General features: G+C 32.2%; 1 protein-coding gene and 1 long non-coding RNA gene across 4 annotated transcripts; one reads left to right on the plus strand and one right to left on the minus strand.

Moving 5' to 3' along the window:
• Positions 1–5,374: 5,374 nt before the first annotated feature.
• Positions 5,375–13,720, minus strand: LOC101255628 (uncharacterized). 3 transcript variants are annotated; one of them, XM_010328367.4, is made up of 10 exons: positions 13,367–13,720; positions 11,866–12,136; positions 11,042–11,143; positions 10,834–10,916; positions 10,624–10,740; positions 9,568–9,670; positions 9,238–9,483; positions 8,817–9,159; positions 8,343–8,542; positions 5,375–5,683 (listed from the first exon to the last, which is right to left on the minus strand). In XM_010328367.4, the coding sequence occupies exons 1-10, from the start codon at positions 13,483–13,485 to the stop codon at positions 5,570–5,572; spliced, it is 1,698 nt and encodes a 565-aa protein (XP_010326669.1). In that variant the 5' UTR covers positions 13,486–13,720; the 3' UTR covers positions 5,375–5,569. The 3 variants fall into 3 exon arrangements, with proteins under 3 accessions (XP_010326669.1, XP_010326668.1, XP_004229910.1); XM_010328366.4 differs by having other exon boundaries at positions 8,877–9,483; XM_004229862.5 differs by having other exon boundaries at positions 8,817–9,483.
• LOC112941843 (uncharacterized) lies at positions 6,260–8,992 on the plus strand. Its single transcript, XR_003247498.2, has 2 exons — positions 6,260–6,583; positions 6,777–8,992. It is a non-coding gene; the product is annotated as an uncharacterized lncRNA (long non-coding RNA).
• Positions 13,721–14,328: the final 608 nt, after the last annotated feature.

The raw sequence follows: 14,328 nt of genomic DNA on the forward strand, positions 1-14,328 counted from the left end.
ACTAAATTAAAGAGGCAGAAGGAAGAATATATAATTAAGAAACACACTTAGGTGGAGGTTGTCATTTAATTAAGATATTGACTCATATTTCACGTTTAATTTATACATACGAGTATGAACTAAGTGTAAGATAGAATTTCAAGTATGGTCATTTATCAAAATATTTAATATTTAATTAATATGTAAACCTACTATCATGGAGAATAACTAGAGTCACACATATCTAAATCATACCTTTGTTATGTCTCTATTGTAACCTAATTGATCATAGATTAATTAGGTACGTCATTATAATAACTCTCTTTTGTTAAAGACGATAAGAACGTGATATAATTAGTACATATTTCTCCAACGTTGAAAAAATGCTTAAGTTTACCAAATTTAATTAATTAGTATAATTTTTAACTTAAGAAACGTCAACGTGTGCCGCAGAAATTTGGCTGCCCAACCTGAAACATCAACATAACGTGCTTATAGTTCCATCTTTATCTTTTTGTTAGACTATATAATAATATATTACAACAAAAATATGAATGGTGAATTAATTGTTTCTATAGAAAAATGTATAATTATTTACACAATCAATGAATATTATTTGAACTCTTAGACCCATAATTTCTTATAGTTTCGAATGGTTAGTTAGAAATTTTTCTTCGAAAAATCAAATTATATATATAAAAAATTGTATAAAGTATATAGATCAAAAAATATTTTAACGTATACATATATTAAATTTTAAACTTAGAATTTCTAATTTCATCACGATATTTTGTCACACTAAAAATAGGTGCCATCAGCCATGACCATAAAAGTATAGTATACAACTCCTTCTTGACGTGTGCAAAGTCAACTCATCAAAAATATCAGTGTGATTATGAATAATTACTTTTTTGATAAACTTTATAGATTTAAAAATTAAACAAAATGATTACAGAGCACAACATAAATAACTTAAACAATAAAAAGATTGTGATGAAAAAACTTTTTGACTTTTAAATACTATACGGAGTATTAAAGTATTAATTATAGTGTCGTATTGAACGGCCTAAACAAGTTACCTTGTAGTATCAATCGGATCCAAGAAAAAAAATTCAAAAGGACAAAGGGTGTGTTTCTTACTCCCAAATAATGTTTTTCATTTTTTTCGTCAAGTTCAATTAGTCAAATAAATTCAAATGATATTTTTATATAAAAAAAATAATTACAGTATAAAAAATAAATTTTACAAGTGATATTTTATGTGCTTTCAAATCTCACCTTTTGACACACCTTATATTCACTTTTACTCTCATAGCCCCACTATTCCATTCATAATTTTCGTAATATTTATCTAAATAATATATATATAAATATTTTTTGGATAATATGTTTTGTTTGCATATTATACACTTGAAAATTTGTTTAAAATTTTACCTTTTTTTTTCAATCCCGGTGTATGGAAAAGGAATAGCAAGGTGAGGATTCAATGCTTCACCAATAAACTAAAAATTGAGATAGCCAATAAATTGAACTATCAGAGTTCTCTGTAAAAAAAAAAAAAATTACCCTGAAAGAACTTATATCCTATCATACCGAACACAACAAAAGTCAAAAAGTGAAATATTTTTAAAGTAGAAATTATCTTAGTTTCAAAGCAAAATCCATGTTGTTAGCTTCTACCCCATGGCCATCATCGTTCAAACTTAAGTCTTAGTTTTACCAATAAATAAATGTAAATGAAGTCAAAGCTGGCTAGGCTTGTTGACTCATGCACGTATTTACAAGTCAACCAAGAATTTAATTGGACTAATCCACCTATCAGGTTGATTTCCAATAAATCAAATTCTTTTCTTGCCACGAATGCTTTTTTTTTTAACCCCTTCACGGAGCTCCCACGTATCTATGAATGCATTAATTAGTTGAGGGAGTTAGATGGCGTTCATTGTTTCGAACGAAATTATTATTTTTTTTTGTAAATTTTATATCTTTATTACAAAATTAAATAACAATACGTATATTAACATGTGAATTCACAAGTAAAATTGATTTAGAACTTCAAATTTTTAACTCTAGTTTCGCCTATCAAATTAATTAATGGGCAAATACAGAAATCACATATTTTTAAGGTAACGTTATAATCTATCCCTTAAAAGTTTATAATTATAAAAATTCCTCAAAACGAATACAATAATAAAAGCGTTGATACACTAATCTAATGAACGAGATACATTGATTTAATGCGCGAGATACACTAATATGATGCACGAGATACACTAATCTAATGTGTGTGGTACATTTCATACATGATACACTAATGTGATGCGCGAGATACATTAATTTGATGCGCGAGGTACACTAATCTGATGCAAGAGATACATTTTATGCATGACACACTAATCTGATGCGCGAGAATGAGAAATTTTAAAAATTTATAAAACTTATCGGAGATAATGATAATAAGTAAACTAAAAGATGTATTTCCGTAATTAATCCATTAATTAATGTACAATTATTAGTATATTTCAAAAACATAGTGTCCTGGTAATACTCCCCTGTCCCTTTTTACTTGTCCACTTATGAATTGACACACCTGTTAAGAAAATAATTAATGATGTAGTGAGTTTACCATTTTACCCCTATTAATCATGAAGTGGATGAAAAGTTATACATTTTTCAAAATAATTAGTCATTTAATTGTTGTATAATAGGTAAAAGATATTGTCATTTCTTGATTTATTAAAATGGACAAATAATTAAAGATAACTATAAAAAGAAAAAATGGACAAGTAATTAGGAACGAAGATAGTAATTTTTTTTAGATTTAGTCCCGTTTCGAAAACAATTTCAAGTATATATATGACTAATATTTGGCAATTAATAAATGCAAATTCTAACTTCTTCCAATAATCGCGCAAGAAGTTTGGCTTCCCGAGATCACACTTCAATTATCGAATTTTTAGTCGTCAATATTATCAAGCTTAATTTGTTCAAATTTAAAAATGAAATTCCATTTGCTTCATCAAGTATAATTTATTTATTTCTTTACTTCTTTTTTTGGTCATTACTAATCAATTTTTCCAAAATCGAATTTATATTCTTTTTGTCTGCGCTTGAAAAGTTTGTTGGTATTTTTCCATATTTACGAGCTGTAAAGTATAAGACACGCATGCATTTTATATGCATGTGAAAATTAATAGAGTTTTCCTCGAAACTACTTACTGGATTTTAAAGTCGATGTATCAACAATTATTTATCCTTATTAAAATTAATTATATTAAAAAAAATCAAGATCCTTCTCGTTCTCGATGTGAACTTATTAATCACGGAATTAATAGTGTTACAACATTAAAGTAAATCGTGAAATTGACTGATCATAACATTCAAGTGTCTCACTTTAGTGAAATTACACTGTTCACTTTTACTTGTCACGTTTTGATTTGACACACTTATTAAGAAAATAATAATGTATTGATATAGATATTTTATTTAACTATCCCCGATTAGATGATATTTTGAAAAATAAGTATTTAATATTGAGGGTAAAACATGAAAAAATTTATTATTTTTTCTTGATATGTTAAAGTGACAAGTAAAAAGAAAAATCTATTTTAGAACTAAATTACATGTAAAAGTGAACGGAGGGAGTATTACATGACATGATTTTAAATTTTCTCCTAGTTAGGAGTTTTGTGGTCCTTCAAATATTTTTTACTCCTAAATTTAGTTTTTTTGTCGACAAATTGGCAAATATTTGAAGGAAAAATTGTATAAAATAGCAAACTAATAACCTAAATTAAATGGAATAGCTAGGTTTTGATTTAATTGTGCTCCATAGCAAACGTTGGCAAAAATTTGCCAGGTGTCTCTCTCCCAGAAGTCTCGCTCACCACTCTCCCGTTCTCGCCTCTCTCGCTTTATACACAGAAGTGTATAATTTCTGTTTCTATTTTGTATAAAGCGAGAGAAAATTGTATATACACATGCAAAAATGTATATCTTCGTGTTATACACTTAATTATATAATTTACAAACATTTTACTTCAAATATTGCAGAGAAAAAGGCCAAAGAATTATACAATTGCAGTGAAATACAATTTTTTCTAGCTTTATACAACAGAAGTGTATATATTGTGTTTCTGTTTTTGTATAAAGCGAGAAAAACATATATCTTCTTGCTATACACTTATAATATGCAATATACATATATTTTAATTCGATTCAACTGTATGCAAAGCTAATTATACAATTGCAGCGAATTATACAATTTAGGCCAGCGAATTATACACTTTTATATGTATAGCGAATTATACAGTTTTTATGTTTGCTATGGAACGCAATTATGCAAAGTTTGCTATATTATACAAATATGATTTTTTTGTTTGCTATATGTGAAAGTTGCCCATATTTGAATTGTATTTAATAATACATAGGTACAGTTTTTTTTTTAAATAAAAAAACGTGGATTCGGTCGAATGTATAAAAAAGGAAAAGAATTGCTTCCAAACCACAATACTAAATTGTAGGTCTTGTTTAGACCAAGAGAAATTTGACACTCAAATGAATGAAGAAATTTGGATAGGTATCACTAAAAAATGTGGTGCCTGATTCGAGTACGAGTCCTAAATATGGAAAATAAATTTAGAAAGCGATTACTCATTCGAGAATTTAACGTCTAGAGAATAAATACCGGACATCAGGCGGAAAAAAAAATAGGTGGGCAGTTGGGCACTGTCTTGTCCTCTCGAATTGTCACAATCACAAGAAGAAATTAAAGAAAGTAAAGATGAGAAAGAATATATTACAAGAAAGTTAACACTTGAAAACTTCAAATGTCTAAACATGAAAGAAAAAAAAAATCTGGCCCAGTTTGGTATCTGTCTTGTGTGTTTATCTGGTGATAGGTTTAGCTTATCAATAATCAATTTTTATTTGTGCTAAAATGCTATAGAAACAATAAGATATATATTAATTTTGTTCGAAAATACACGTGAATATAACATTAACTAACAATAGAGGAGTAAGATGATATCAACTTTTCTTACTCTTTTAAACTAAAAAAGATAGTAGTATGAAATTTTGAGATTACTAATTCAAAACAATTAATTGGATGCCCTCCATCATAATATTCAATGTATTTTTCTATTTCAAATAAATGAGAATAATATTGTAAATTCTTAGGAATTGACGAGTTATCAAGTATAAAAACTAGAGAATCCATTTTCAAATCGATAACTTGTTTCTTTAGAAAATTCTATACCATTAATCCAATCATTCAAGAACACTTCTCCATTTGGATTATCGATTATGATTCAATTTTGAACACGATAGTATCTGCCGTCTAACTTGTTCAAACAACCTCAAGAAATCATAAAGTACAAAATTGACAAGTGACTACTTTAGCAAGATATGGAATTATGCCTGAATGAATATTGATGTAAACTACAGAATATGTACTTAATTTAGCTCAACACCTTGATCTCTTTGTTTCTGTTTCTTTCAGTAAAAAAATAGTAAAAACATATCTAGTAACACAACAAATCTAAAACTGAATGAACGCCCCATGAATATGCAGAGCAGAATTCTACAAGTGCTATTGACCAGCCCTTCTGAAGAAATGATCTATTTGCAAGCATCCTTGAGACTGTGAACTACCTGTTTTCGTGCCGGACTTGCATCTCTTTATTGATTCTGTACTCTCCTTGTCCTGATCAGGAAGTAAAGAGCAACAAATAAACTTCAACATTCAGATAATTAACCTCTTCCTATAACAGGGTCAAAGTATGAAATATATAATATTAGTTGTTTAAGATGCTCAAAACAGAAGGGAACAATGCATATGACCAAGAAGCAAATGATCTAGTTCTAAATGCAAACACAGTACTTCACAATAAAAATGCAAAGACGATAATTGGTTGGAACTTGGAAGTTGGGAACTTATGCTATCTTAGATACTACGACAAATAGGCTCGTTTATTGTCATTCCTCTGTAGTTGAGCTCAAAATAGTTTAAGCAAATCATAATAGGTGACAAGATGATAACTAAATTGTCCTTCTGAACTCTTACCACTTCCACTGAGATGGAGATAAAGCTTTACCACATGAAGGTTACTAATAAAGGTTTTGCTCATGAACAAAGAGGTAATGATGTTGAACAGCTTGGCTTTGAATACTACGGGGAACACAAAAAGCCCTATACAGTTTGAAGGTTTCTACCAGAAATGAGCTTATTAACAGACAAGTGAAGATTATAAAACAATGTTGAGCTTAAATGTACAACTCTGTCTTTCTCTTCTCACTTTGTACGTGAGGTAATGGCTTCATTATATAGTCATGTCTTCTCTCTACAATCTCTATCTTAGTAATGTTACTAATTTTAAGTTATGTCAATACTTAATTAGGCTCTACTACACGTTCTGTCTATCATCCCCCAAAGCCTTCAATTCCACGTTTGTTCCAGAGTACATGTGAACAAACCTTGTGTTTTCTGGATCTGAAAAGTCATTTCTTGATCAATATCATCCTTCTCTCATATCGAACTCTCTAAGTGCATTACCAAACTGAGTGAAGGTTGGATATGGGCCTTGCTCAGCATAACATCCTCAAGGTTTTGTATTTGTTTCCAATACCTTTATCAATATTATAACCTTGCTATCTCCGTCTAACAGTTTGTGTATAGCAGGGAGACTATCACAAATTACTTCAAATTCTTTTATGTGTTCATCTGCATATTTTAATCTCATTTTGATACTCTGAATTTGTTGCTTCAACTGAAATTCCTTATCTTTGGTATCTTGTAGGTAATTATCCTCAAGACTCCCCCAAATCTGTTTGGTCGAAGTGCAACTTATAATAAGTAACATCAACTTCTCACCATGACATCTTTTTCTTCCCATTCTATAAACTTAGATATTGATGTTTTCTTCATCGTCCTTTTCGTTTACCAAAACCTTAGACGGCAGTTCTTTCACAACAATATCACCAATCATCAGGGTTTGCATCAACTGGCTTAAAGAACGTGGGATAGGGTTTAGGATTCGGAATAACTTAGGTTAGAACCAAAGCTCTGATACCATGAAGAAGATTTATAAACCAATATTGAGAGTAAAAAACTTTTTATGCTTCTCTTCTACATGAGGTGATGGTTCCATTATATAGCCACGCCATCTTACTTCTTAGATCAGTAATATAACTAATCAAAAACTATGTCAATATCTAATAACTGATCCCAAATTAATTCAGTGATTAGAGTGCCTACTAACGTTCTGCCTATTAATAGGAAATACTAATACAAGTAACTTTTTTTTTGATTCGAAGAAGATCAACCACTTCAAAGATGAAATCTGGATAAAACAAAAAATTAGGAAGTCTCTTTTTTTAATAACTCTGGTGTCCGGGCTAGCTAGAGCACATCTCAACTAATTCCATGCAAGACCTGCCACCTCCCATCAACAACTAATGTTGTCTGCCTAGTGTCTCTGTGAGTTTTGAACAAGAGACCTTATAGTTCTCAACCCACTTCACTGAACATAAAGATTAGGAAGTTGCAACTGTGTTACTCCATATTTAATCATTACATCAAGAAAGAAACGATAAGAGAGGCTGTCTCCTTACAAGGTCTTGAGCAATAATTACCTCATAAGCTAGCGCAAAAGCTGAGTTATGACTTAGGGTCAATATCCATTTTCTTAATGAGTTGTCTTCTTATATAGTTTGGGCAAAATCCTTATCTCATAACCTAGGTTTTGGGGCGGTGCTAGACACAATAAGTAAGATTGACCCGAATTCTTGATTTACACAATGTTAGGCCCCTATATTATGTTGTCAACATCTCCAAATATCCATCACTAATTAAGAGAGGTGTTCCCAGAATGTTTAATAGAATGAGTAGTTGTCTCCTTATATGATCTTGGCAATCTTCACGTCATGAACTAGTTTTGTGGTTAACTTAGGCACAAAGTTCATTTTCTTATCATTGATAAATGAATTAAAAAGCAACATATATCAAGACTTCATAAAAAGGGGAAATTGATAAATGTCTCTAATTAGGATCTCAAAAATTAAAAAATAATAGAAAAAGAAATCAATAAATATCAAAGCTTTCTTGTTTTTCTCAAAAATCACTCGAAGGTAAGAAAGAGATCATTTTACATCCTCCTAGAGGAGTAGTAAATGATGAAGATAAGAAACCAGGCATCTCCGAGTGCAGACTGCTGATGCTGATCACAGTAAAATATGGGAAGGATCTACAGTGGATTCGGCAGAGACCTTAATGAGTAAAGCTACTTAATTTGGAATATGACAGGAACGTAGCAACAATAATTGCACATATACATTTGTAAGTAGAAAGATGAGTAGATACCCACCAGAGAGGCCTGATTTATAGATCGGAGAACTTTAATCCTACCACCTCTGCCATCAGCTCCCACAGAAATCAAATCACCTGAATTTGCACCTGATCCTTGCAACCCTGTAGATCCCTTGTTCTGGACCTTCTTACACCATTTTCCCAAGTGCCTGTTTGTTCCATCAGGGCCTAATAATCCACCAGAGAAGCAATGGTCTCCTGAAATTTTAGACTTACAATGTCAAGAGAGCCTTCTTATGGAGTAATTTTCTTTCCATAAGGAGGAAATGAATTTCACGACCTCCCTCAAGAAAAATCAAAGCAAAGGGTAAAGAGAAGCAATGGCCAATTCATATATATAATCAAACAAAGGGTAAAGTGAATTACGATCATTTGTAAACAGATAATTATTGCAATTCTTCTTCATCTAAACAACCAACGAATTTGCCAGCCCACCAACATCAAAGATGTGAGAGCGAGAGAGAGAGAGAACCTATTTCGGCAAGTGAAGTTGGAGCTGAAGTTCCTTTTCTAATGTGAAATGAGGGCTCACCCTGAGTAAAGTCTTTTATAGGGAGAAGATCATCATCATCGAGAATAGTTACAGGTGACATGTTTACTGCACTGTTCTTGCCACAATTCTTTAAGCCTGAGAGTTCATACTTGTTATATGATGCCTTTACTTGAGTTGCATCTGCAGTCCCCGAACTTACCTTCAATCTTGATAAAATATTCTCATGGACTGCCTTCTTATGGTTAACTAGTGGATTCAGTTTTCGATTTGATACTTGATGCATACAACTGGAAGTCTCAAAAATGCCACCATCCTTATTTTCCTGAAAAGGGGTTTTCTCCTGATTATCTTGGTCAAGACAACTAGTTATGATACGATCTGTGGTATCTTTTTCACTCACATCACTAAACATAACCTTCCGTTTTTCCCCTCGACGAGAATCATGACCATAGCCAGTGACCGGATGCAAATGCACTGCTGTATCGGCAAGTTCCTTTTTCTGATTCTCGTTTGAGCATTTGACAGCTGTCAGTTCTTTACTAACATCTTTTCCAGATTCAACTTCAAAGTTCTTGGAAGCTCTCAAAGTTCTCAAATTTTCATTGTCTCTTGCTTCAACAGCCATCTCAAGCTCTTGGACCCTTGCCTATTAATATTAGCACATTGAAGCATCTTCAAAGCTCGAAGTGAAATTAACAAAATTGGATTGACCAGGACATCAAGCACTTACCTTGAGCTTATCTATCTTCTCTATAGCCTTCTCAAGCTTACTAAGAGAACGCGCCTCCGCCCTCCCAAGGGTGTTGCACTTGGTCATCAATTCTTTGTAACTCCTGCCAGAAGCACACAGTAGTAGTCTTGCATCAAACTTACAGCTTCAAGATAAAGAATGCTGATGTGCCAGATAGAAGCAGACCAGAGTAAACCACAAACTGGACATCTCAAAACACTGGAAAATAACTTAACAATGTAAAAAGATGAGCATTTTAGGGGAAGGATCAGCTGGTGGAAAAACTTTCAGATCTCAATCACAAAACTTCTCTTTTTTTTTATTTTGACGACAAGGGAAACCCACAAGTGCTACCCTTTGGGTAAAACCCCTGCTCCTATGCAATAGCTCGCAAACCACATAGGAGAGGTAACTCGCACTAGGCAAGTCTGGTGCGATCAGCTCGACCCAGAAGGCAAACCCCTTGTTTTTGCTGGCAACGGGTTTCAAACTTGTGCTCAAATTACTGGGCCACCCCGAAAGGTAATCACAAAACTTCTTGAATCAATTCCCCCCATAATACTTTAAAGGATATCCTAACAAGTCCACAGACAAATTTACAATATATAACTTACTCCGCCCAAATTTATCTTATTAATAGTCGTTGAAGAAAATAATTAAATTCAGAATACTAGTCAGTATCTCTACTAAAAAAAATTAACAACTATAATTACCTATAGAGCAGAAAGAAGCCACTAAATTTTTTGAAATAGCACTACTTCCATGTAAGCATGACATAATGTGCAAGAACTCTAATTTTGCAGACTAGAAGTTCTAGTCCAACTATCTTTCAGACTTTACCACTCTGTTGGATGTAAAGAGTCCCAAGGGAAGCGGGGCTTTGATAGAGTTTCTAGGTTGAAGCTTATTTATTAATATGTAGACCTTCATATTCCAACATGCATATTCTGGTATCATGTCAACTATGACTTGCCTGAGCTCAAGCAGAAAACAAATATGATGTGTAACATGTAGTTCATTTCATAAATAAAAGCAACTCCAAAAATAAAATATTACTTGTTACGGATGACCAGTGACTTTTTCAAGACGTCAATCGTCTCTTTACTGTTGGCCTGATTGCCCAATGAAGCAAGCTTCAGGACTTCTTCTTCCCCCAAGTTCACATCACAGACTCTAAAGACAAGAACATATATGAGAAGTCGTAACAAATTCTAATACAACAAAAATATGATATAAATGCTTGTTTCCTTAATATAATTCACTTACAGCTTGAGTGCTGCCAGCTCTTTAGCTAGGGCCATACTTCTTTCTTGCAGTCGTCTGCATTCCAAGGTTGATTGATCAAGCTCCTGCAATACGAATTCTCCCAGCACATAGAACTTGTAAGAGTACATTTTTTCCCACTAGAAGGCATTCAGTTTAAGCATGCAATGCACAAATTTATTTGCAATAAATCAAGAGTCAAAACATGTACCTGAGATTTTACATGAAGTAACTGCTGACTGGCTGTCTTCTGTTTTTTAGCTTCGTTCTTTAAAGCCACTTCTACTTTCAACTGCTCTTTGCAACTGAGCAACTGAAAATTTCCCAGTACTAGCAAGATTAGTTGAGGGAAAGAAAGTTTTGAGAAGTCTTGGGAGGGATGAATGTGTAGGCAGATATTCTGACATAAACATCTCTCAGAACACTTGGCTGTACAAGGTATGCATCAGCAATCACCACGGGACATTACCTGAACTGGTCTATTTGCTCTCAAGAAACTTTTATGGTTTTGAGCAGAATATCACTGTTCAAATCATTATCCTAATGTTTTGGGTTCCACAACAATTTGAACACGAAATTCCTAGTTCTCAACCCACTTCATTGAACACTAGGTCACACCCATGGGTGCCTAATTGTTTTCTCTTGCTGTGAACATGTATACTATATTTAGAGACTAAACAGTCTTATCATTCTCTTCAATACCTCAAATTTTTAGTTTCGAGCTTGGTGGAGTAAAATATCTGGGAATGTACTTGTATTTTTCTGGAATCAAAAACTATCAAAAATGTAATGAAAATGAAAATAAAAAAATGTCTCAACTAGACAACAGATATGCAAACTTCTACAATCACCTCTTTCTACAAATGGAATACTACAATTCTAATTCTTTTTTAGTCAGATTAACAACAACTTTAATCCAGTCCTATTTCATGAATAGAAATAAAGTACAGTGAATACCATAACCAGTACGCAACTCTAAGCTCTGTATACTGCAAATTCAAGGCAATCAAAACAGGAAAAGGATGAACCATTTACCTCAGCATTAACTTCTTTGATATCTTTTTGTTGCTGTTCCAGGGTAGAAGCCAGTTTTAAGACTTTCCCCTCTAACCTTTTGACCTCATTTTGTAATTCACAGGGAGGTCCCCCTTCAACGTCATGTGGTTGCTGGGAAAGACTAGGATCATTTGGATCACCAACTGATTGAAAAAAAAGCCTATGTGTGTTTTTCTCTGTACAAGTCTGTTTGCAAACTGGACAATTCTTCTTTTTTCCATTTGTACAATACTCAAACCATTGCTGCAGACTGATTTTTACAACCATAACATGTGAGGCAGAAGCAACTATAGAGACACAATAAAAAAAATGAACCCAAATAGACAAGTTGAGATAAAAAATTATAATTTAATGGTGCAAAATACCATTGCACCACTCTTCCTTATGGCATTGGTGTAAAAGTTATATAAACACATAATCTCTCACACACACCAGCTGCCAAAGCTCTACATCCACCACTATACAGAGGCATATTTATAGGACAGTAGACTTGACTAGATTAACGTTAATGCTATTCATCTTTTCACATCATAGAAGCCGAACAGAAGAAACATTTGTAAAGGACATATTATCAGACTTCAAAATTTGCACAAACAACTTCTATAAACTGGTCTAACAATAGCCACTTTCAAATAAAACTCCAAGAACAAATGGGAGAAATTTTATAACAAGTAGGAGTACAATTTTAGGTAATAACTTTAACCAAATGCAATCCAAAACACATTTGACTAAATCTAGTCTCAGTATTTTCAATTTAAAACTAAGTACTATCCAAACCAAGGATATCTAATACATTTTCCACATATTTTCAATCTTTAATCAAGTAAATCCAAACCAAGAATACTAATACAAGTTGGTACCTTCTTCAATCCTTAACCAAGTATAATCCAGCCCACTGATACCCCGTAGAAGTCCCCAAGTATTTTCATTCTTTTACCGAATGAAATCAAAACCAAAGTTAAGTTGGTACCTTTTTCATTGATGTGCAAAAAGAACGAATTTAGTTGAAGAAATGATCTTTAACCAGGGTACCCGACACAAGTCATGAAACATTTCAAGTTTTACAACATTCCCAGGAATACCACAAGTGGAGTTAGGAGAGTATGGCGTGTACGCAACCTTATCCATGCCATATGAATATAGGGAATTTGTTTCAGATAGATACTCAGCTAAGATACAGAGCATTTCAGTTTTTAACCCAATAAAACCCAAACCAAGATACCCATCCAAGCTTTGAAACATTTTCAAATTAATTTAAGTGCAACTCAAACAAGAATTCGCAATACAGGTCATATACATTTAAACAAATTAAAGGTACCCAAAACAAGACTTCAACTATTTTCAATTCTTAACTAATTAAAATCAAAATCCAGAATACCCAACTCAAATCTTGAAATAATTTTACTAATGCAACATCAATAGCCGCAAATTAGAAACCAAAATCTCAAGAAACGGGAGTTTACCCAAATACATAACTCACCAGAGCTCGTGAAAGACATGGCCACAAAGAGAAATGGATTGAAGGTCTTCGACTACAGGTTTGAGATCCTCAAAGCATATTGAACAAATGGTCTTGGCAAATGTGTTGCCTCCTACCATTACTAGCAGCACCTCTTTTCTCTATCTTCTCCTTCTTCAGAAAAGGGAAATTGGGTAATGGTGAGCGCCTGAACGGGAAGAAGAGGGAAAATTGAATTCAGGCAAATGGTGAAATTCTTTTACTCCTTACACGAGACCTATTTTTCCCTCTTCTTTTGATTTTTCCCTCTAATTCCAACAGTATTTATGTCCATAGTTTTCTCCAAATCTTTTACTAATTTAGTAAGTTGTTCTCAATTTTATTCAATTACTAGGGTTAAATAAATATTAAATGATTATTTCTTTTAAATTAATTATATAGTTTTTTTTATTTTCAAACGTAATATTATTATTTTTTTAATTATATATTAATTATGAAGATAGTTTTGAAATGACGATTGAAATAAACTTAACAAATTTAATATTTATAATATATTAAATGAGTGATAGTACATTATTAATCAATATGTCAAGATATATTTTCTTTAATTTTTTTTTGTTTGGACAAGTATTGAATATGTCTGTACATTTTATTGGAATATCGATGAGTTTGAATCTTTATATTACAATATATATTTTGGTGTACTTTTTTTCTTGAGTATTTATGATTATATTATAAAAGGAACTGGAAAATAATAATGCAATACATCTACATGTTTATTATTCTTTTTCATATTGATATGATAAAACTCCTTAAAATATTTTGTTTTTCAAATGTTCTTGTTCCTTTTTCAAATATACAATTTAAATTTGTATAATTTATGCATGAATCACATCTATTGATATTTTTGACTCTTTTGTTGCATTTATATCAAAAGATAAATGTTATCACTCGTCAAATATGTTTTTTCATAAAGTTATCCA

This window comes from Solanum lycopersicum, chromosome 1 (genome assembly GCF_036512215.1).
Source record: "Solanum lycopersicum chromosome 1, SLM_r2.1".
Classification (NCBI taxonomy): domain Eukaryota; kingdom Viridiplantae; phylum Streptophyta; class Magnoliopsida; order Solanales; family Solanaceae; genus Solanum; species Solanum lycopersicum.

Excerpts from the sequence above, each read along its gene's own strand:
- LOC101255628 (XM_004229862.5), bottom strand. The coding sequence starts at position 13,485 with ATGGTAGGAGGCAACACATTTGCCAAGACCATTTGTTCAATATGCTTT. Across the intron at positions 11,144-11,865 it reads TCAAAGAAGTTAATGCTGAG|TTGCTCAGTTGCAAAGAGCA; the intron begins GTAAATGGTTCA and ends GGAAATTTTCAG. Across the intron at positions 5,684-8,342 it reads CTATAAATCAGGCCTCTCTG|GACAAGGAGAGTACAGAATC; the intron begins GTGGGTATCTAC and ends CTTCCTGATCAG.